General features: G+C 51.5%; 1 protein-coding gene across 5 annotated transcripts; it reads right to left on the bottom strand.

Moving 5' to 3' along the window:
- Window positions 1-1,259: 1,259 nt before the first annotated feature.
- On the bottom strand, window positions 1,260-20,211 carry GAS2L2 (growth arrest specific 2 like 2). 5 transcript variants are annotated; one of them, XM_068530774.1, is made up of 9 exons: window positions 19,871-20,211; window positions 19,555-19,683; window positions 10,521-10,672; window positions 8,374-8,587; window positions 6,713-7,012; window positions 5,751-5,858; window positions 4,554-4,650; window positions 3,699-3,951; window positions 1,260-3,137 (listed from the first exon to the last, which is right to left on the bottom strand). In XM_068530774.1, exons 4-9 carry the CDS (start codon window positions 8,554-8,556, stop codon window positions 1,583-1,585), a joined length of 2,496 nt encoding a protein of 831 aa, XP_068386875.1. In that variant the 5' UTR covers window positions 8,557-8,587; window positions 10,521-10,672; window positions 19,555-19,683; window positions 19,871-20,211; the 3' UTR covers window positions 1,260-1,582. The 5 variants fall into 5 exon arrangements, with proteins under 5 accessions (XP_068386875.1, XP_068386872.1, XP_068386876.1 ...); XM_068530771.1 differs by lacking the exon at window positions 10,521-10,672; XM_068530775.1 differs by lacking the exon at window positions 19,555-19,683.
- Between the last annotated feature and the right edge of the window lie 8 nt (window positions 20,212-20,219).

Below are 20,219 nucleotides of genomic sequence, written 5' to 3'. Positions count from 1 at the left end.
CTTCTGCTTCCCCAGGTGATTCCCGCTCCACTCACTGGGGGTAACACAGCCCGACAGTGACTGCCCTGACCTTGGGCAGTCCAGTATTTTGGGGTTCTGGTCCCTGCTGTGCTGCATGACTTTGCGCAAGTGACCTGCCCTCTCTGAGCCTCCCTCTGAAGCAGAGGAGGTGGCTCCCCTCCCCCCCACACCTTGGAGTGGCTGGGAGGGTAAGGAAGAGGGGCTGCCCCCCTTTATCCCCTGCATCCTTGCCCCCTGATTCACCAGGGGGATGGGGTGAGTGGTGACAGCATCTCACCTGCCCCATCACTGTCACCCCCAGCTATGAGGCACCTGAGGTGAGGGTGAGGGACCCAGGCCTCTGGCTGCCCCCTGTGGGAGCCGTTGGAATGTATCGCCTGGCTGCCCCCTTCACCCACCCTCTCACCCCCGCTTCACCCCAGATCTTTGATTTTGATTCCTTCTGCCCCTATTCTGAGTGTCTGTCCTTCACCCTGCCCTCCCTTCCCCAGGGTTTCCCACCACAGGGTCTGGAAGTGTGTGTGACGCCCACTGCGCTGTGCTCAGAAGTCAGATTAAAAATCAGGGAGTGTTTTCCCTCGTTTCTGTACCAAGGTGTTGGCTCAGTTCCTGCCGTGGGAAGGAAGGGACTCCCTACAGGGTTTCTGCCTGCTGAGCTCTGGAAGGACAGACGGTCTGGGTGATGAGGTGGCCTGAGTCCTAAAGCCCAGGTCAACCAGGAGAATGAAGGGAAAGGGAGAGAGTTGGGGACTCATCTCCTCTCCACCTCCCGCCAAGTGAGCCAAACCATTCAGAGGAGAAGCATAACATCTCCCTCTGCCACTTTCTTGGGAAGACTTTTAGAAGCGGACTCAATCCCAGCTTCTGCCTTTGTGTCTTCCTCCCACTCATGGCCGAAGCTCTGCAGCCCCCCGGCCCACACCTGTCATAACTCCAGGGGTGTAGATGCGTTAAGGAACGCTCTCAGCCATCCCTCTTGACTCAGTGATCTCAGTTCCCAACCCCCAGAGCAAAGTTTTGAAGTCCTGCAGGAGCCTGTGTGGGGCGACCTTGTCCCTGCCCGTGGTGCTGAGGCAGCAGCCTCTTCCAGGAGAGAAGGGCTGTCTGGCAAGGTTGGCTGGGGCTGCAGAGGGGAAACCTCTCTCACCCCAGCTCCCTCCCCCTCATCCCCTCCAGCGGAAAAATGCTGCTTCGCCCTCCTGCGCTGGGGTAGAGTGAAGGACTCAAGAGCTGGGGGCTCAGGGACAGACCCACTCATGTTTAATAACTTACAAGAGCTGTGGAAATGGGCATGGCCGGAGGACAGAGCACAGGAATTTGGGGAGCTCTTCTGGGAGACAGTAGCCCTACCACCCTGGAACTGGAGTGGGACTCATGGGTTGCCCTTTTGCTCAACCGACCAGATGGAGTCTCTGTCTTCTAACCTCTCCTGGCCAAGGCCCTGTATTGAGGTGAGGGACCTTCCTTTCTGTTCCTGTAGTTGGGAGTGCAATGAATACAGGGCATCTTTTCACTTCCCTCCTCCCCTATACCCACAGGCTCGGGGAGGAGACGCGCCTTCTCACACCCAAGACTCCTCCTCAGGTGAGAGGGGCGCTTGATCCAGCTGCTGAGGCCCCTGGCCCTCCAAAGGCTGGGCGCTGCTCTCCAGTGGTGCAGCTGGCTCCTTCCTCTCCTTTCCTTCCTCCTTCTCCCCCGCCGAGGCTCCGTCCACCAGGGCTGCCTTCCCTCCATTGCTGCCCCGCACTGCTCTCACCAGCCTGCCCCTGGGGGGTGCCTTGGCTGGACCCAGGTGGAGGTAGGTCAACGGCTTGGGGATTCGTGAAGGCTGCTTCTCAGGCCTATGGTCTCTCCGGGGCCGAATCCTGTGCCTGAGCTTCAGCTTGTAGATGGATGGGACTCTCTGGGGCTTCCGCAGTGTTCTCTTGCCCTTGCCTGGACATGCCTTGGCTTTATCAGAACTGGGGGCGGAGGGCGAAGGTGTGGTGGACTCTGGGGTGGCAGACACAGCAGGGGCTGAGCAGTCCTGCCCCCCTTGAGCTGGGACCTTCGTTGTCCTGGCACCCTTGGCACTTGGGCTTGCTTTTGTCCTCAGCCCGCTCTGTTCGGCTCCCAGTTTCCCTTTTGGGCTTCCTGGGCCTGCACTTACAGCCGGCTTAGGGGAGCCTGTAGGGGCTGCCTTCCAGGCTCCCAGGTCCACCTTAAGGAGGGGTGGGGGGCCCTGAGCCAGTTCTTGGATGACTTTGTCATAAGGACCCCCAGGCTCAGGCCACCGCCCACCCAGACTGGGCACGTAGACTCCACTGCGACGAATGACTCCAGACCCTGTGCCCTGGGGGCAGGCACCCGCCACCTCTAGCAGCTTCATGTTGGCCAAAAGCTGCTCCCCAAGGCTGTGGTAGGTGGCTTGCTCCTTGATCCCACCTGCGGGCAGGGGAGTGCACCTCCCCTCCCGGTGCTGTGGGCCCAGGCCCCAGGGCTCTCCGGCCTCTGCTGTCACCTGGACGTCCAGCTTCTGGTCCTCTTGCCTCTCTTCCACACAGCAGTCCCCATGTCTGGACCCAGACAGGTCCCCAATGACGGCCTTTAATGGAATGGGGCCTCTCCCCAGTTCTGTCCTGGGACCTCCACTTGCAGTCCCTGGAAAGCTTCTTCCTGGAGTCAGGGGGCAAGCTGGGGGTAACTGGACCGGGATTTTGGTGGGTCCTTTAACAGGGGATGGAGAATGGACAGATGCTGTCTCCCTAAGCTGGGAGGAAGCACCCTCGGCCTCACCCCGGGGTGGTGGCCTGGGGCCCACAGGCTTGGCTGGGCTGGAAGAACAAGGCAGGGGAGATGGTCCTCCTGCTGGTGTCCCTGTGGTAGTGGCCTCAGGGGCTTGGAGTCCCTGGGAGATGGGGGTCCTGGCACGAGTTCCCCAGCTGTCTGTCTCCTCATGAACCCAAGATGTGGGAGTCCTTCTCCTGGGGAGTTCAGGGGGGCATCTGTCCTCCCTCTTCCCTGAGGAGGTGCACTGTGGGTCTCGGCCCCTGGGAGTGGGTGAGGATTGGGGGCTGGGTGGGCTGTCCCCAGCTGGCAGCTGCCTCCAAGACGGGGCGAGTGACTTCTCCTGGCACCTGAAAGGGAGAATCATAGGTCATCGGCAGGGTTATCTGATCCAGTCCCCTGGCTCTGGGAAGGGATGGCTTTTCCCCAGCCAGAACTCCCAGGGGGTCAGACTTAATGTTGAATGAAGCAGATGCTCCCTCTCCCCCGTGCCTGCCAGAGACTCTTCCTTACAGCAGATACTGTTTAAGCCCATCCTCCTCCATTCCTTGTGTAGCAGAGAGAAAGCAGCCTGGTCTGGACCCCAGGTTGCTTCAGATCCCACAACTACAGGTCACCAGTCTTGGGTGGGGAGGGTCTTACTTTCTGCTGTACCATGAAATGGCAGAGGGACCTTGGGTAAGTCTGTTCCCTTTATGGGCCTCAGCCTCCTCATCTGTGAAATGGGATGGTGTATGAAGTAACTAGATGATCCTAAAGGTACTGGGTGCTTTTTTGGTTCTGAACACCTGAGGTCTTGCTGGGATAGGGGCACTGCTGGGAGACCTGCTCCCCTTAACTTGGGGTGGGGTGGCCTCTGAGAATGTGGACTCCAAAGCAGGAAGAGGCCCTGCCCTGTCCCTCCCCAGTACCTCGGGAATGGTGCTGTCTCTCTGAGGATCCCTGCCCCTGCTCTCCGTTCACGGTGGGGTGTAGGGGAGGAGGCGGCAGGGGGCCTCAGCTTTCGACCTGAAGAGGTATATGTCTTCCAGTCCACGGAGGGCAGGGGGCTCTGGGAGCGGCTGATGGTCATTGTAGGCTGGGGCTGCGAGGGCCCATCCTCCACCCTCACTTCATGCTGCACCGGTGGGACAGGGGGCTTCAGGAAGCTGCCCGTCTTGTGTGCTACCAACACAGCCCCCCAGAGAGAGGAGAGGAGGAAAGGGTTAAACTCCTGCTGATGGGGTCCACCGTTCCCTCCCCCAGCTGTCCCACACCCTGAATCCCGCATTAGAGACAGTGGGACCTACTGTGACAGTGACAGCACCAGAATTTCCTCATGGGAGGGGTTTAGGGGATGAAATCTGGTCAGAGGGCCTGGCTGGGGGACTTGTTTAAAGCTGCACGTCCACATCTTTTACTTAGATTGCATGCTTATTTGGGGTAGCTTGAGGTGCTGATGGAGATTACGGGAAGACTAAAGACCCTTCCAAGTCATGCTTGGTGCCTCCATCAGAGCCAGACCTAAGCCCTGCCCACATGCACCCATGACCAAATGCTGATTCTCTGTGTGTTTGGCGCCATCCTGTGGCTCAAGTTGGTACTGCGCTGTGGCTGGCCCGCTTTCCCCCTGGAGCCGAGAGGCCACCCACACCTGTACCTTCTACAGTATCTTCCTTCCTCCATCCCCTGCACACCTCTTGCCCCTGGAGATCAGGCCTACCTCCTGCGTGTGCTTCCGGCCTCCCGACCCGGAGTCATAGGGAAGGGACTCTCAGGGGACTTACAGAGGGATGTGCACCGGCAGGGGTCATGTTTGTCCAGGTAGTGACCGAGTGTGTCCCAGCCGCCCCCAACACGCACCATCACGTGGTTCCGGAGGATCTGCAGGGGGCAAGGGTGAGGTGGAGGGCAGGGTGAGGGCGTCCCCTCTCCATGGACCAGCCTGCAGGCCTTCAGCCCTTGCTCCCATCCACGTACACATGCACACATGTGTAGTTGGGAGCGTGCCTATGTTGCAGCCTGAGTCCCCTCCAGGACTGGCATCAGATAACACATGTTGTCAAGGGTGGAGGCCAAGCTGACAAGCAGCAAGTTGCCCCACGGCGAGACAAGGGATCTCCCAAGCACTGTGTAGTCTACCTCCCGACTCCCTCCTCTCCCTTCGGTTGACACCTGCACACGTTTGTATCAGAAATGGGGGCGCTGGCTTTGCTCTCGTGGTGTGTGTGTTAAAGGATCCTCAGGAGTCCTGGCCGGACTCCACTCCAGGTCACGTAGCCTCTCCAGGTCTCCACTTCCTTAGTGGAAACGTGGCGCCACAATCCATCCCCACCTACTTCACAGAGCTCTTGGCTCAGGCTCTGGGTGAGGGCCCAGGGAGCTGGCTCTGCCCCCAGGTGTGGCCCGGCCCAAGGAGAAGGCTTAGCTGTGCCCCTGAGCCGCTGGCCACACCCCCAGGTGCAGACTGTTTCTGGCCAGGTGGCCAGGCATGGGGCAGGGTGGAGGGGGTGGGGAGTGGGGAGTAGTGGGAGGCACAGTTCAGACTTGTACTGCCACTCAGAAGGCACCAAGCTGGGCATGTGAGCTGTGGACCGCGGGGTCTATGCGGCTGGGCCATGCAGGGAACACAAACTGGGCGGGGGCTCAGGCCCCTTGCTGTGACCAACTCTGTGGGTGGAAAAGTGGGAATACGCTTCATCCTCACTTCTGACTGGGGAGACCCCCTTCTGAACTAAGGTGGAGGCAGATGGGGGGGGGGTTCTGGTTCTGGCTGCCCTCATGGGAGGAGGGGACATGCTTGCCAACTTTGGCAGGAATCTTCTGGAATTCTCCAAGGGAGAGAAGGAAAGCCCCAAGGCCTGATAACTGGGGATGAACGGTGATCTCCTGTCCTTGCCTTCAGGCCTGGGCCAAGTCCCGCGGAAGGAAACCTGATTCTGCCGACCCCAGAGAGGGCCCTCCACCCCCGACCTGGGACTTACCCGGATGAAGATGAGGGTGTTGGAGTCTCCCACGCAGTACTTCCCCTCGGACACCTTGACCATGGAGAACTGAACCGGGCACGTGCAGCGGCTCACCAGGCTCTGAACCTGCGGGCAGTGGGCAATGGGTTCAGCCCTCCCCTCTGCCCAGGTAGCCAAGCTCCCCCTGCACGCTGGGTCAAGCCCAACGGGCGGCCTGCCTGCCCCCCAGCCCCAAGGCTTCTGCTGAGTCAGGGCTGGGGGCTGAGAAGCAAGTAGAGAAGACTTTTAATGGCTCAACGAGAACAAGACCTTGAGTGGCCACCTACGGCCCAGCACCCTCGTGAGTCAGCTGACAGAGGCCGCGGAGTGTGATGGTTAAGGTGGACCTTGGAACCTGACAGGTTTGGGTGGGAATCCTGCCTCCACCGCACTATAGGCCTTGGGCAAGGTAAGAAACCCCCCTGAGCTGGATTCCTTGGTGGTAGAAGTGATTCCTAGTCACAGTCAGAGCTAACTCCCAGGACAGGACGCGGTCTGTGCCAGACACCGGCTGAGCGCTTCACGTGCGCTGGCTCATCTAACAGCCAGCGCGGTCGTGGAAGGTAGGCACGGTTACATCCCCACAGTGCAGATAAGGGAACTGAGGCACAGAGAGGGCAAATAATTTGCCCAAAGTCACACGGCTGCAAAGCAGTGGAACTAAGACTTAAACCAAGCAGTCAGAAAAGGTGCTGAAGTCTGCGTTCCTAACAACCGTCCCACGGGGTTTAAACGAGAGAGGCGTGGGGTGCTGGATTCATAAAGAAAACGATGAGGGTCGAGGCTCAAAGAGGACACGACTTACTAACAACCACGCGGTGAGAGTGTCGAGGAGGGACTGGAGCTGAAGAAGGGGGTGGCTCAGAGGGGCCAGATTCGGAGGGGGAGAGGGAGGCGGGGCGAAGGAAGGCGGGGCCGAGGGGCGTGTCCTGAGCCCTCACCAATTGGTCCAGGTTGCGGAAGTGGCAGGGCGGGCGCGTGGGGGGCTCGGGCGGCGGCGGGGGGTCGGGCGCGGGCAGGGCCAGCTCCAGCCGCAGCTCCTCGTCGATCTCCTCCTCCAGCCGCACCAGGGTGGGCGCCGCGACGCCGAAGCGCTGGGCCCGGCGGCCCAGCTCCAGCAGGCACAGCACCACGTTCTTCACGTTCTTGCGCAGCACCAGGTCGTCCGTCTCGAACATCAGCACCTCTGGCCGGGGCGGGAGAGGGGAGAGGAGTGTAGGCAGCCTGAGATCCCCGCCGACCTGCCCGGAGCAAGCAAGCGGAACAGGTGGGAGAGCCCTGGGGCCGTCCTGGACCAGGGCGGGGGACGCAGGCATGGGGGATGGGGGTTTTCGTCTTAGGTTCTTGGCGGCAAGCCAGCCCCTAGGAGGGTCTGGACAGAATTGCTCAGGTACTGAGTGCAAGACGAGGCGGCTGCCTTATGGGCTGGGGGGTGGGGGGGGGTGGGGGGGGAAGAGGGGACACAGCCAAGCGAAGGAGCCTAACTCCACCTGCCCTTCTCCCCGCTCTGTTTGCCAGGATGGGTCCAGGAGCAAGAAGCAGTCTGTTCTGCTTCCCATCCGCGCCTCTCACCTCCAGTAACCACCAGGCACCCCTGACTCAACTCCCAGCCCACACACAACCAGGCTGGGGTGAGTACAGGCTCTGGAGCCTGACTGCCAGCTTTGGAATCCTGACGCTCCCACCCACCGGATGTATGACCTTGGGCTAGTCCCAGCTTCAGTCTCCTCTTCTGTAAAACGGGAAAGTAGTCTGTTTCATGGGGTTGTTGTAGGGATAGTTATGTGTTTGCAGGCAATGTCTGGCACGTGGTAAGTGCCCGATAAAACACTAGCCTTTATCAGCCCTCCGGTCCTGCGCCATATCGTGTTGCCACCGGCCTGTAGGCCAGGCCTGACCCCTCCCTCTGCCACGCCCACACTGCCTTTGGTCTGAAGGATGGTACAGCATCCAGCTTCATCCCCGCTGCTGGGTCCAAGGCCAAGGAGATGAGGGAGCCTGATATCAGTCCTAGAGTCTTGGAAGCCCCAAACACGACTGGCCCCTCCCTAACATCCACTTGCCTCCTCCCCGTCCCCTCCCCACCCCACTGTAGCCCAAACACACGCCTTCTTTGTGCCCCCCTGCCTAGAGCTCCCTGTCCCCCAAACTTCTTTTTATTCCCCAAGACTCAGCTCAAATCTCCATCCACTATATGGTCTTTCCAGGCCCATCAGGTGGCTGTTTCTGCCTCTGTCTCCCCAGCACAGATGCCTCTACTTGAGCTTCTACCACGTTGGGCTGTAATTTACGCATCTTCTCAGCTGTCTCTCTTCCTGGGCCACAAACTTCTTGGCACTGGTTCTCAGCCCTCTCAGCGCTCGGTGCCCAGCACGACGCTCTACCCAAAGGAGATAGGTGCTCGAATCATCCAATCAACACATTTATTTATTGGGGATTTCCTATGAGATTGGGAAACTGAGGCATGAAAAGGAATGAGCTGGCCCAAGGCAAATCTGGAAGGAGGACCATGGTTCCTGACCCCTGATGCAGCCTGAGCCTCAGAGAGGAGATTGACGCCTGGCAAGATAAGGGTCTGGGGAGGGGGGCCCAGGGTGCTTACCTTGGATACCCATCTCCTTGCGGCACCATTGGATGAAGTTGGAGATGTTGTCCCGGGCCTGGAAGGTGCCTGGCTGGGCGGCCCCATTGCAGGAAACCCCGGCCCGGGGCAGGGGAATCCTTTGGGCTCGGGCAGGTGCCTCAGCCAGGAAGGCCAGGGCGGCCTCAGTGACGGCGTTGGCATGCTGGCACAGCACCAGGCCCGTCTCCAGCGCCTGCAGGAAGTTGGCTGCGTCAATGTCCAGCCCGTAGAGATCCCGAAGCCACTCGGCCAGGTCCTCCTTCATGGCTTCCAGGTACTGCTCACTGGACTTAAAGGGCCGGACGCTGCGCACCGGAGGCCTCGGGGTCCCCGGCCTCCTCCTGCCAGCCCCAGGCTGGGACATGGCTGGACCACCAGCCGGGGAAGGGGCGGGTGCCTCCTCTCTCCCACAGCTGTGTCTTCACTCCTACCACCTGCTGGGTCTTGGCTGGTTCCCCCTGACTCAGGGGTTCCCCTTGTCCTCTGAGAGCCCAGGATGGCTCTGCTACTTGCCGCTGGCTTCAACCACTGTCACTGCCGCCACTGGGCTGGGCCAGGCCCTCCCCCTCCCCCCACCCCCATTCCTCAGTCCCTGCCAGAACTTTCCTACTTGGTAGCCCTGCAGCGACCTCGCACCCCAGCTGCCCAGTCCGCTCAGAGGTCGCCACCTCCCAGGACAGGTGGAGGTGAGGACACTCCTTTCTCCCCCCAGGGCTGGACAGGCCGTGCTAGCTGCATCCCACCCGCCACCGGCCGGCCTGGAGTCTGGCTGTCGGTCTCTCCACTCTGCTTTCCTCTCCTTGGAGACAGTGACTGCTACAAACACTCCTTGTTAACCCTTCCTGGCATTGCCCGCCCTGGAGCCTGGGGAGCAGAGGAAGGCTGGGGCTGGCTTCTCTCACTTGGTTGACACTGGTGGGGGCTTTTGGGAAATGAGGGAGAGAAGCAGGGCTAGGGCATGCCATGCCCCTTGGTGTTTAGTGAGCACCGTAGGACAGGGATGAAATAGATGCAGCGGTAGAGTCCGTACACATGAGTTTGGCCTTGGACCCTTTCCTGAAGCCCTCTGTGACCTTCATATACTGCCTAGCCTCTCTGTGCCTTAGTTGCCTCAATTATAAAATGGGAATAATAATATCTACCTCTCCAGGGTGTTGTGAAGAATAGAGGAATCGTGAATGTGGAAAGTATCAGACTATTAGGACTGGGGGGGGTCCCAGCTCTCACTGATTCTCCCAGCAGCCTCGTTTGTGCACCATGCTCCCTACTTGCTCTGGAGAACCTTCTCCACCCCTCCCACTCTACCCACGTGATTCCTCCAGAGTGGGCTGTCAATCATAGTACCTCACCCCATGGCCACAGCAATGCAATCATTCAACAAATATTTCCTGAGTACCTACTGTGTGCCACGCACTATTATAGCCCTGACGGTGTAGCTATAAATGAAGGAGAAGGGGGGAGGTATTTTCTATAAGGTGGTCAGGAAAGGCCTCACTGATACGGTGATGATTGAGCAGGGACCTAAGAGACGTGAGGAAGCATATCTTCGGGAAGGGTACTCGGGCAGAGGGAACAGCCAGTGCAAAAGCTCCAGGCAGGGGAATTTCTCAGCGGTCCAGTGGTTAGGACTCAGCGCTTTCACTGCCGTGGCCTGGGTTCAATCCCTGGTTGGGGAACTAAAATCCCGCAAGCCATGTGGCTCAGCCAAAAAAAAAAAAAAAAACTCTAGGCAGGGGGATGGTTAGCATATCCCAGGAATAGCAATGACAGGTAGACTCTGAGGAAGAGAGGAAATGGGGTCTCAGATTATGCAGGGCTTTTCTTTACCTTTTGGAAGGTAATTTTCTTTCAATTTCTTTCTTTCTTTCGTTCTTTCTGTCTCTCTCTCTCTCTCTTTCTTTCTTTCTCTCTCTCTTTCCTGTCCTTCCTTCCTTCCTTCCTTCCTCCCTTCCTTCCACTGCATCGACTCTTAGTTGCAGCATGTGGGATCTTCGTTGTGGCATGAGAACTCTTATTTGCAGCATTAATGTGGGATCTAGCTCCCCAACCAGGGATCGAACCCGGGACCCCTGCATTGGGAGTGCAGAGTCTTAACCACTGGACCACCAGGGAAGTCCCTCAATTACCTTTTAAAGGCATCAAGATGATGATTGTTGTACCCATTTTATGGATGAGGAAACAAGAAAACTGAAGCTGGCAGGAGGCCTGAGTTCCTCGGTGTAATGAACCTCTCCATAGGGTTGCTTGAGTGTCCTCAAGACATGGCAGCTGGCTTTCTCTAGAGTGAGAGAGCAAGACAGAAGCCACAGGGTCTTTTATTACCTAGCCTTGAAAGACACACTCTGTCATTTCCACAATATCCTATCAATTACCCAGGTTGGCCTTATTTCATGTGGGAAGGGTCTACATAAGAGTGTGAATACCAGGAGACAAGGGTCATTGGGAGCCATTCTAGAGACTGGTTACCCCAATACAGAGGAGCTATTTCTTTTCCATTCTTGCTAATAAAATCCTATTTTCAGGTATTAGGTAGGGCTTTCTTGAAATTAGGGAAGATGAGCCCAGCCCCAGAGAGAGAACCTGACTTCCAATTGTCAAGTCTTCCAGCCATTCTGTGAGCTCTATTTTTTTTTTCCCTTAAATTAGCCAGAGTAAGCTTTTGAATTTTGCAATCAGGAACCAAGGTGGTTGGGACTTCCCTGGTGCTGCAGTGTTTAAGAATCTGCCTGCCAATGCAGGGGACACGGGTTCGAGCCCTGGTCCAGGACCATCCCACATGCCGCGGAGCAACTAAGCCCATGTGCCACAGTTGCTGAGCCTGCGCCCTAGAGCCCACGAGCCACAACTACTGAGCCCACATGCCACAACTACTGACGCCCGCACGCCTAGAGCCCGTGCTCCGCAACAAGAGAAGCCACCACAATGAGAAGCCCACGCACTGCATTGAAGAGTAACCCCTGCTCACTGCACCTAGAGAAAGCCCGTGCTCAGCGACGAAGACCCAACGCAGCCAAAAACATTAATTAATTAATTTAAAAAAATAAGTAGGAGCCTGAACCAAGATGGCAGAGTAGAAGGATGTGCTCTCACTCCCTCTTGTGAGAACACCAGAATCACAACTAACTGCTGAACAATCATCGACAGGAAGACACTGGAACTCACCAAAAAAGTTACCCCACATCCAAAGACAAAGGAGAAGCCGCAATGAGACGGTAGGAGGGGCGCAATCACAATAAAATCAAATCCCATAACTGCTGGGTGGGTGACTCACAGACTGGAGAACACTTATACCACAGAAGTCCACCCACTGGAGTGAAGGTTCTGAGCCCCACGTCAGGCTTCCCAACCTGGGGGTGTGGCAACGGGAGGAGGAATTCCTAGAGAATCAGACTTTGAAGGCTAGGGGGATTTGATTGCAGGACTCTGACAGGACTGGGGGAAACAGAGACTCCACTCTTGGAGGGCACACACAAAGTAGTGTGCACATCGGGACCCAGGGGAAGGAGCAGTGACCCCAGGGGAGACTGAACTAGACCTACCTGCTAGTGTTGGAGGGTCTCCTGCAGAGGTGGTGGGTGGCTGTGGCTCACCAGGAGGACAAGGACACTGGCAGCAGAAGTTCTGGGAAGTACTCCTTGGCGTGAGCCCTCCCAGAGTCTCCCATTAGCCCCACCAAAGAGCCGGCAGGCTCCAGTGTTGGGTCGCCTCAGGCCAAACAACCAACAGAGAGGGAACTCAGTCCCACCCATCAGCAGTCAAGCGGATTAAAGTTTTACTGAGCTCTGCCCACCAGAGCAACAGCCAGCTCTACCCACCACCAGTCCCACCCATCAGGAAACTTGCACAAGCCTCTTAGATAGCCTCATCCACCAGAGGGCAGATAGCAGAAGCAAGAAGAACTGCAGTCCTGCAGCCCGTGGAACAAAAACCACATTCACAGAAAGATAGACAAGATGAAAAGGCAGAGGGCTATGTACCAGATGAAGGAACAAGATGAAACCCCAGAAAAACAACTAAATGAAGTGGAGATAGGCAACCTTCCAGAAAAAGAATTCAGAATAATGATAGTGAAGATGATCCAGGGCCTTGGAAAAAGAATGGAGGCAAAGGTCGAGAAGATGCAAGAAATGTTTAACAAAGACCTAGAAGAATTAAAGAACAAACAGAGATGAACAATACAATTACCGAAATGAAAAATACACTAGAAGGAATCAATAGCAGAATAACTGAGGCAGAAGAACGGATAAGTGACCTGGAAGACAGAATGGTGGAATTCACTGCTGCTGAACAGAATAAAGAAAAAAGAATGAAAAGAAATGAAGACAGCCTAAAAGACCTCTGGGACAACATTAAACACAACAACACTCGCATTATACAGGTCCCAGAAGGAGAAGAGAGAGAGAAAGGACCAGAGAAAATATTTGAAGAGATTAAAGTCAAAAACTTCCCTAACATGGGAAAGGAAATAGCCTCCCAAGTCCAGGAAGCGCAGAGAGTCCCATACAGGATAAACCCAAGGAGAAACACGCTGAGACACATAATAATCAAATTGGCAAAAATTAAAGACAAAGAAAAATTATTGAAAGCAGCAAGGGAAAAATGACAACGTACAAGGGAACTCCCATAAGGTTAACAGCTGATTTCTCAGCAGAAACTCTACAAGCCAGAAGGGAGTGGCATGATATACTTAAAGTGATGAAAGGGAAGAATGTACAACCAAGACTACTCTACCCGGCAAGGATCTCATTCAGATTCGATGGAGAAATCAAAAGCTTTACAGACAAGCAAAAGCTAAGAGAATTCAGCACCACCAAACCAGCTCTACAACAAATGCTAAAGGAACTTCTCTAAGTGGGAAACACAAGAGAAGAAAAGGACCTACAAAAACAAACTGAAAACAATTAAGAAAATGGTCATAGGAACGTACATATCGACAATTACCTTAAACATGAATGGATGAAATGCTCCAACCAAAAGACACAGGCTTGCTGAATGGATACAAAAACAAGACCCATATATATGCTGTCTACAAGAGACCCACTTCAGACCTAGGGACACATACAGACTGAAAGTGAGGGGATGGAAAAAGATATTCCATGCAAATGGAAATCAAAAGAAAGCTGGAGTAGCAATACTCATATCAGATAAAATAGACTTTAAAATAAAGAATGTTACAAGAGACAAGGAAGGACACTACATAATGATCAAGGGATCAATCCAAGAAGAAGATATAACAATTATAAATATATATGCATCCAACATAGGAGCACCTCAATACATCAGGCAACTGCTAACAACTATAAAAGAGGAAATAGACAGGAACACAATAATAGTGGGGGACTTGAACATCTCACTTACACCAATGGACAGGTCATCCAAAATGAAAATAAATAAGGAAACAGAAGCTTTAAATGACACAATAGACCAGATAGATTTAATTGGTATTTATAGGACATTCCATCCAAAAACAGCAGATTACACTTTCTTCTCAAGTGCGCACAGAACATTCTCCAGGATAGATCACATCTTGGGTCACAAATCAAGCCTCAGTAAATTTAAGAAAATTGAAATCATATCAAGCATCTTTTCTGACCACAACGCTATGAGATTAGAAATGAATTACAGGGAAAAAAACGTAAAAAACACAAACACATGGAGGCTAAACAATACATTACTAAATAACCAAGAGATCACTGAAGAAATCAGAGGAAATAAAAAAATACCTAGAGACAAATGACAATGAAAACACGACGATCCAAAACCTATGGGATGCAGCAAAAGCAGTTCTAAGAGAGAAGTTTATAGCTATACAAGCCTACCTCAAGAAACAAGAAAAGTCTCAAACAATCTAACCTTACACCTAAAGGAACTAGAGAAATAAGAACAGACAAAACCCAAAGTTAGCAAAAGGAAAGAAATCATAAAGATCAGAGCAGAAATAAATGAAATAGAAACAAAGAAAACAATAGCAAAGATCAATAAAACTAAAAGCTGGTTCTTTGAGAAGATAAACAAAATTGATAAACCATTAGCCAGACTCATCAAGAAAAAGAGGGAGAGAACTCAAGTCAATAAAATTAAAAACGAAAAAGGAGAAGTTACAACAGACACTGCAGAAATACAAAGCATCCTAAGAGACTACTACAAGCAACTCTATGCCAATAAAATGGACAACCTGGAAGAAATGGACAAATTCTTAGAAAGGTATAACCTTCCAAGACTGAACCAGGAAGAAACAGAAAATATGAACAGACCAATCACAAGTAATGAAATTGAAACTGTGATTAAAAATCTTCCAACAAACAAAAGTCCAGGACCAGATGGCTTCACAGGTGAATTCTATCAAACATTCAGAGAAGAGCTAACACCCATCCTTCTCAAACTCTTCGAAAAAATTGCAGAGGAAGGAACACTCCCCAACTCATTCTAAGAGGCCACCATCACCCTGATACCAAAACCAGACAAAGATACTACAAAAAAAGAAAATTACAGACCAATATCACTGATGAATATAGATGCAAAAATCCTCAACAAAATACTAGCAAACAGAATCCAACAACCCATTAAAAGGATCACACACCATGATCAAGTGGGATTAATCCCAGGGATGCAAGGATTCTTCAATATATGCAAATCAATCAATGTGATACACCATATTAACAAATTGAAGAAGAAAAACCATGTGATCATCTCAATAGATGCAGAAAAAGCTTTTTGACAAAATTCAACACCCATTTATGATAAAAACTCTCCAGAAAGTGGGCATAGGGGGAACCTACCTCAACATAATAAAGGCCATATATGACAAACCCACAGCAAACATCATTCTCAATGGTGAAAAACTGAAAGCATTTCCTCTAAGATCAGGAACAAGACAAGGATGTCCACTCTCACCACTATTATTCAACATAGTTTTGGAAGTCCTAGCCACGGCAATCAGAGAAGTAAAAGAAATAAAAGGAATACAAATCAGAAAAGAAGAAATAAAACTGTCACTGTTTGCAGATGACATGATACTATACACAGAGAATCCTAAAGATGCCACCAGAAAACTACTAGAGCTAATCAATGAATTTGGTAAAGTTGCAGGATACAAAATTAATGCACAGAAATCTCTTGCATTCCTATATACTAATGATGAAAAATCTGCAAGAGAAATTAAGGAAACACTCCCATTTACCACTGCAACAAAAAGAATAAAATACCTAGGAATAAACCTACCTAGGGAGACAAAAGACCTGTATGCAGAAGACTATAAGACACTGATGAAAGAAATTAAAGATGATATCAACAGATGGAGAGATATACCATGTTCTTGGATTGGAAGAATCAATATTGTGAAAATGACTATACTACCCAAAGCAATCTACAGATTCAATGCAATCTCTATCAAGTTACCAATGGCATTTTTTACAGAGCTAGAACAAAAAATCTTAAAATTTGTATGGAGACACAAAAGACCCCGAATAGCCAAAGCAGTCTTGAGGGAAAAAAAGCGGAGCTGGAGGAATCAGACTCCCTGACTTCAGACTATACTACAAAGCTACAGTAATCAAGACAATATGGTACTGGCACAAAAACAGAAACATAGATCAATGGAACAAGATAGAAAGCCCAGAGATAAACCCACGCACCTATGGTCAGCTAATCTATGACAAAGGAGGCAAAGATACACAATGGAGAAAAGACAGTCTCTTCAATACGTGGTGCTGGGAAAACTGGACAGCTACATGTAAAAGAATGAAATTAGAACACTCCCTAACACCATACACAAAAATAAACTCAAAATGGATTCGAGACCTAAATGTAAGACTGGACACTATAAAACTCTTAGAGGAAAACATAGGAAGAACACTCTTTGACATAAATCACAGCAAGATCTTTTTTGATCCACCTCCTGGAGTAATGGAAATAAAAACAAAAATAAACAAATGGGACCTAATGAAACTTCAAAGCTTTTGCACAGCAAAGGAAACCATAAACAAGACGAAAAGACAACCCTCAGAATGGGAGAAAATATTTGCAAACGAATCAACGGACAAAGGATTAATCTCCAAAATATATAAACAGCTCGTGCAGCTCAATATTAAAAAAACAAACAACCCAGTCCAAAAATGGGCAGAAGAGCTAAACAGACATTTCTCCAAAGAAGACATACAGATGGCCAAGAAGCACATGAAAAGCTGCTCAACATCACTAAATATTAGAGAAATGCAAATGAAAACTACAATGAGGTATCACCTCACACCAGTTAGAATGGGCATCATCAGAAAATCTACAAACAACAAATGCTGGAGAGGGTGTGGAGAAAAGGGAACCCTCTTGCACTGTTGGTGGGAATGTAAATTGATACAGCCACTATGGAGAACAGTATGGAGGTTCCTTAAAAAGCTAAAAATAGAATTACCATATGATCCAGCAATCCCACTACTGGGCATATACCCAGAAAAAACCACAATTCAAAAAGACACATGCACCCCAATATTCATTGCAACACTATTTACAGTAGCTAGGTCATGGAAGCAACCTAAATGCCCATCAACAGACGAATGGATAAAGATGTAGTACATATATACAATAGAATATTACTCAGCCATAAAAAGGAACGAAATTGGGTCATTTGTTGAGACGTGGATGGATCTAGAGACTGCCATACAGAGTGAAGTTAAGTCAGAAAGAGAAAAACAAATATCGTATATTAACACATATATGTGGAACCTAGAAAAATGGTACAGATGAACCGGTTTGCAGGGCAGAAATTGAGACACAGATGTAGAGAACAAACGTATGGACACCAAGGGGGGAAAGCGGCAGGGGCTGGGGGTGGTGGTGTGATGAATTGGCTGATTGGGATTGACATGTATACACTGATGTGTATAAAATTGATGACTAATAAGAACCTGCTGTATAAAAAAAATAAAATTCAAAAAAAAAAGTAATGTGCATGCTACCACATTATTAAAAAAAAAAAAAAAGAGCGAAGGTGGCTATAGGCTCTTTTAATAAATGTAAGGAGAATGGGATTTTTGGGGGGAGACAATTCTGCATGGGTCTTTCCTATTTTTGCATGTCTTGCAAGCAGAGATACTGACTTTTCAAGGGTGTTTATATAGTGAACAACCTTGGAAGTAGAGATAGTGTCTTTTTCTGGAGCAAAGAAGAGGTTTGGTTACTGCGCAGTATAAAAGATTAGGGTTCCCTAAGCTCAGGGTTCCTCTTATAATGCAAATGACTGCATATGCAGGTATTCCCTGGCACCCATCCCTATAGCACCCATGGGACAGTGGGCCAAGAGGAGATGACACAGGTATGTATGCTTATGCGGCTGTGCCTTGAGTAATGAGGTTCTTTATCTCCAGCCCAGGAGTCTCATGTTTTTTTGGCAGCACCCATGAAAGTACAGCAGGCTAACTTGCAAGTAGGGTAAAATTTTAGACTCTTTACAGTTCTTGACAGTGTTGCCCCCATGAGATTCCTGGGGACTGGTCTGCTCTCTTTGTTCTACCTCCCACCAAACTGGCTCCACCAAACGAGGAGATGCCTGAAGGAAGAGACCCCATCCCCCCGCTTCAGACCTGGATGGAGGACCATATCATGTTCCCCTATCAGACTGGTATCTCCTTGACTCCAGCAACTGTATCCCATCAGACTGAGACTCTTCAGATCTGGGTTTGCATCCTCTGCTCCTCTCCATACCCCTGACTCTGCCAACACACCCCACTGTCAGGCCAGGAAAAGAAGGAGTCTCCCAAGTTTCTATGATTTTATTCCCTTCCCCAGCCCCAGCTCTCCCACACACATACAGAACATCCAGGAGCTACACCCAGCTCTTGCCCGAGTTCTGCTTCCTGCAGGACTTCACACCATGTCCTCTGCTCCTTGGAGCTAAAGCAATGTGCTGGAAGTCGGTGGGGTGGGGAGCAAGGGTGAGGAAGGACAGGGATAGAACAGAAAGAGAAAATAGTGATGCAAATAAACATAATGCTTTAAGCGTTTTCTGTGGGCCAGGTGAAGTCTGGTACTGCACTGCCATCTCTGACTTACAGATAAAGAGACTGAGGGTCAGAAAGATAATATGCTAAAGCTCAGAGAGATAATATGCTAATAGCTTTTATGTTTATGTGGTAGAGCTGGGATTTGACCCCAGTCTATTGGGGGCCAAAGTTGCTCTCTATCCCCTTTAATACCTTCCCAAGAGAAAAGGTACTGTTTGGGGGTGCTTTTGGAAGCTCTGGAAAAGGCATCTATTCTGGGGTGGAACCCTATGGGCAGGTGGGGTTCTAGCCCCGCCCCCTCATAATCCAACAGAGGCCCTAGAGACCAGACCAAGTTCTGTGGGAACTCCCTCTCATCCCAGTGCCTGATGAAGGGAAGAGGGCAGCACAGCTTTGGGAAGAATGGATCAACACGGTGAGTGGGGCCGGAGGACAGGGTCTCTTGACTCCAGGGTGGACCAATCAACCCATCACCATGGCAACCCCAGAGTAGAAGCCCAACCTTTTCTCAGTTACCCATCCATGAACAAGCCCTCTTCTCTCTCTTTCCTGAATATTCTTGACATCTGCTCTCTCATCTTCACCTGCTGCTGTTCGGATCTTTGTCTTCTCTGGCCTGGACCACTGTAATGACTCCTAAGTAGGTCTGTCTCCTTCTGTCAGAGGGAACATCCTAAAGGATGGCTCTGAGCACATCCCTGTGTCAAAACGTTCAGTGGCTCCCCACTGCTGAAGGACAAAGTCCAAACTCCATAGTCTGGCCCCCCGAATCCCAACCTTCCTTTCCAATTCCTCATCCTCCCCAAATGTTCCCAGCACCCCTTTCTGGCTGTGCACTACGTCTGGCCTTTCACAACCAGAAGGCTCCTTCATGTGTTTTCCTAAATAAAAGTACAGTGGACCTTGGGAATTCCCTGGCGGTCCAGTGGTTAGGACTCTGGGCTTCCACTTCAGGGGGTACAGGTTCGATCCCTGGTCGGGGAACTAAGATCCCACATGCCGCGCGGCGTAGGCAAAAAAAAAGAAAAAAAAAAAGTACAGTGGATCTTGGTTCTCCACATTTAGCAATACCAAGAACTGGCAGAATCTTTGAAACAACTTTTCTTGAAAGGTTTCAAAAGTCTTGAAATTCAGAGGCCCCTCTGTTACCTACCATGTCACCTACCTGAGAGGGTCGGGAAGATGAAGGGGCATGATGTATGAAGAGGTTAGCCCGGTGACTACGTGCAGTTGGTGCTCAGTACATGTGGGCTGGAACACTAGCTTTATTATCATTCCGCTTTGTCTCCAACCTCTTTAAACATGATGGGCAGGGATCAATAGAAAAATTTCTAGACCTTTCCAGGGCAAACCCCAGGAATTGTGTCTTCCCTGCCCTCCCCCCCCCCCTTTTTTCATTACAAGTCTAGCTTCCCAGATCCAGCAGACAGCAGGGCACATGGTGGGGCTGGGTCAGTGCTGAGTGAGTGGTGGACACCTACCGGCAGAGGTACTTCCACATCAGTCCAGGAACTTCCCGCCTGCCAGGACTGCCGCTTGGGGTTGTGGAGTTTGTGTCCTGAACACCAGCAAGGGGGACAGTTGTGGCTGAAATCCAGCTGGCAGTTCGGGTCAAGCCTAGAAGGAGGAATAGACGCCTTTTCCTAATTGGCTCCTCCCTAGGGCAGCCTTTTCCTAATCGGTCTGCCCACGGGCTGGGAGGGCAAGAAAACTTCTATTTAGTCCGCTCAGAAGGGGCACTTTTCCTGTGTTGCTCATCGGAGGCGTCCATTTCTAACAGTGCAGAGGCGCTGTGTGCCCACCTGCCTGCCCCACCCTGCCGCAGGTGTT

Source organism: Eschrichtius robustus, chromosome 20, assembly GCF_028021215.1.
Source record: "Eschrichtius robustus isolate mEscRob2 chromosome 20, mEscRob2.pri, whole genome shotgun sequence".
Classification (NCBI taxonomy): Eukaryota; Metazoa; Chordata; class Mammalia; order Artiodactyla; family Eschrichtiidae; genus Eschrichtius; species Eschrichtius robustus.
The sequence above is the reverse complement of the archived record's forward strand: the minus strand, read 5'-3'. Positions and strand labels throughout refer to the sequence as shown.

What these genes read in the sequence shown, in the direction of transcription:
- GAS2L2 (XM_068530771.1), bottom strand. Translation starts at nt 19,890, where the DNA reads ATGTGGAAGTACCTCTGCCG. An exon ending in CATCTTCCCGACCCTCTCAG is followed by an intron (nt 8,588 to 19,554) that starts GTAGGTGACATG and finishes AACTTCCTGCAG; the next exon opens with GCGCTGGAGACGGGCCTGGT. An exon ending in ACACCCTCATCTTCATCCGG is followed by an intron (nt 4,651 to 5,750) that starts GTAAGTCCCAGG and finishes TGCCCCCTGCAG; the next exon opens with ATCCTCCGGAACCACGTGAT.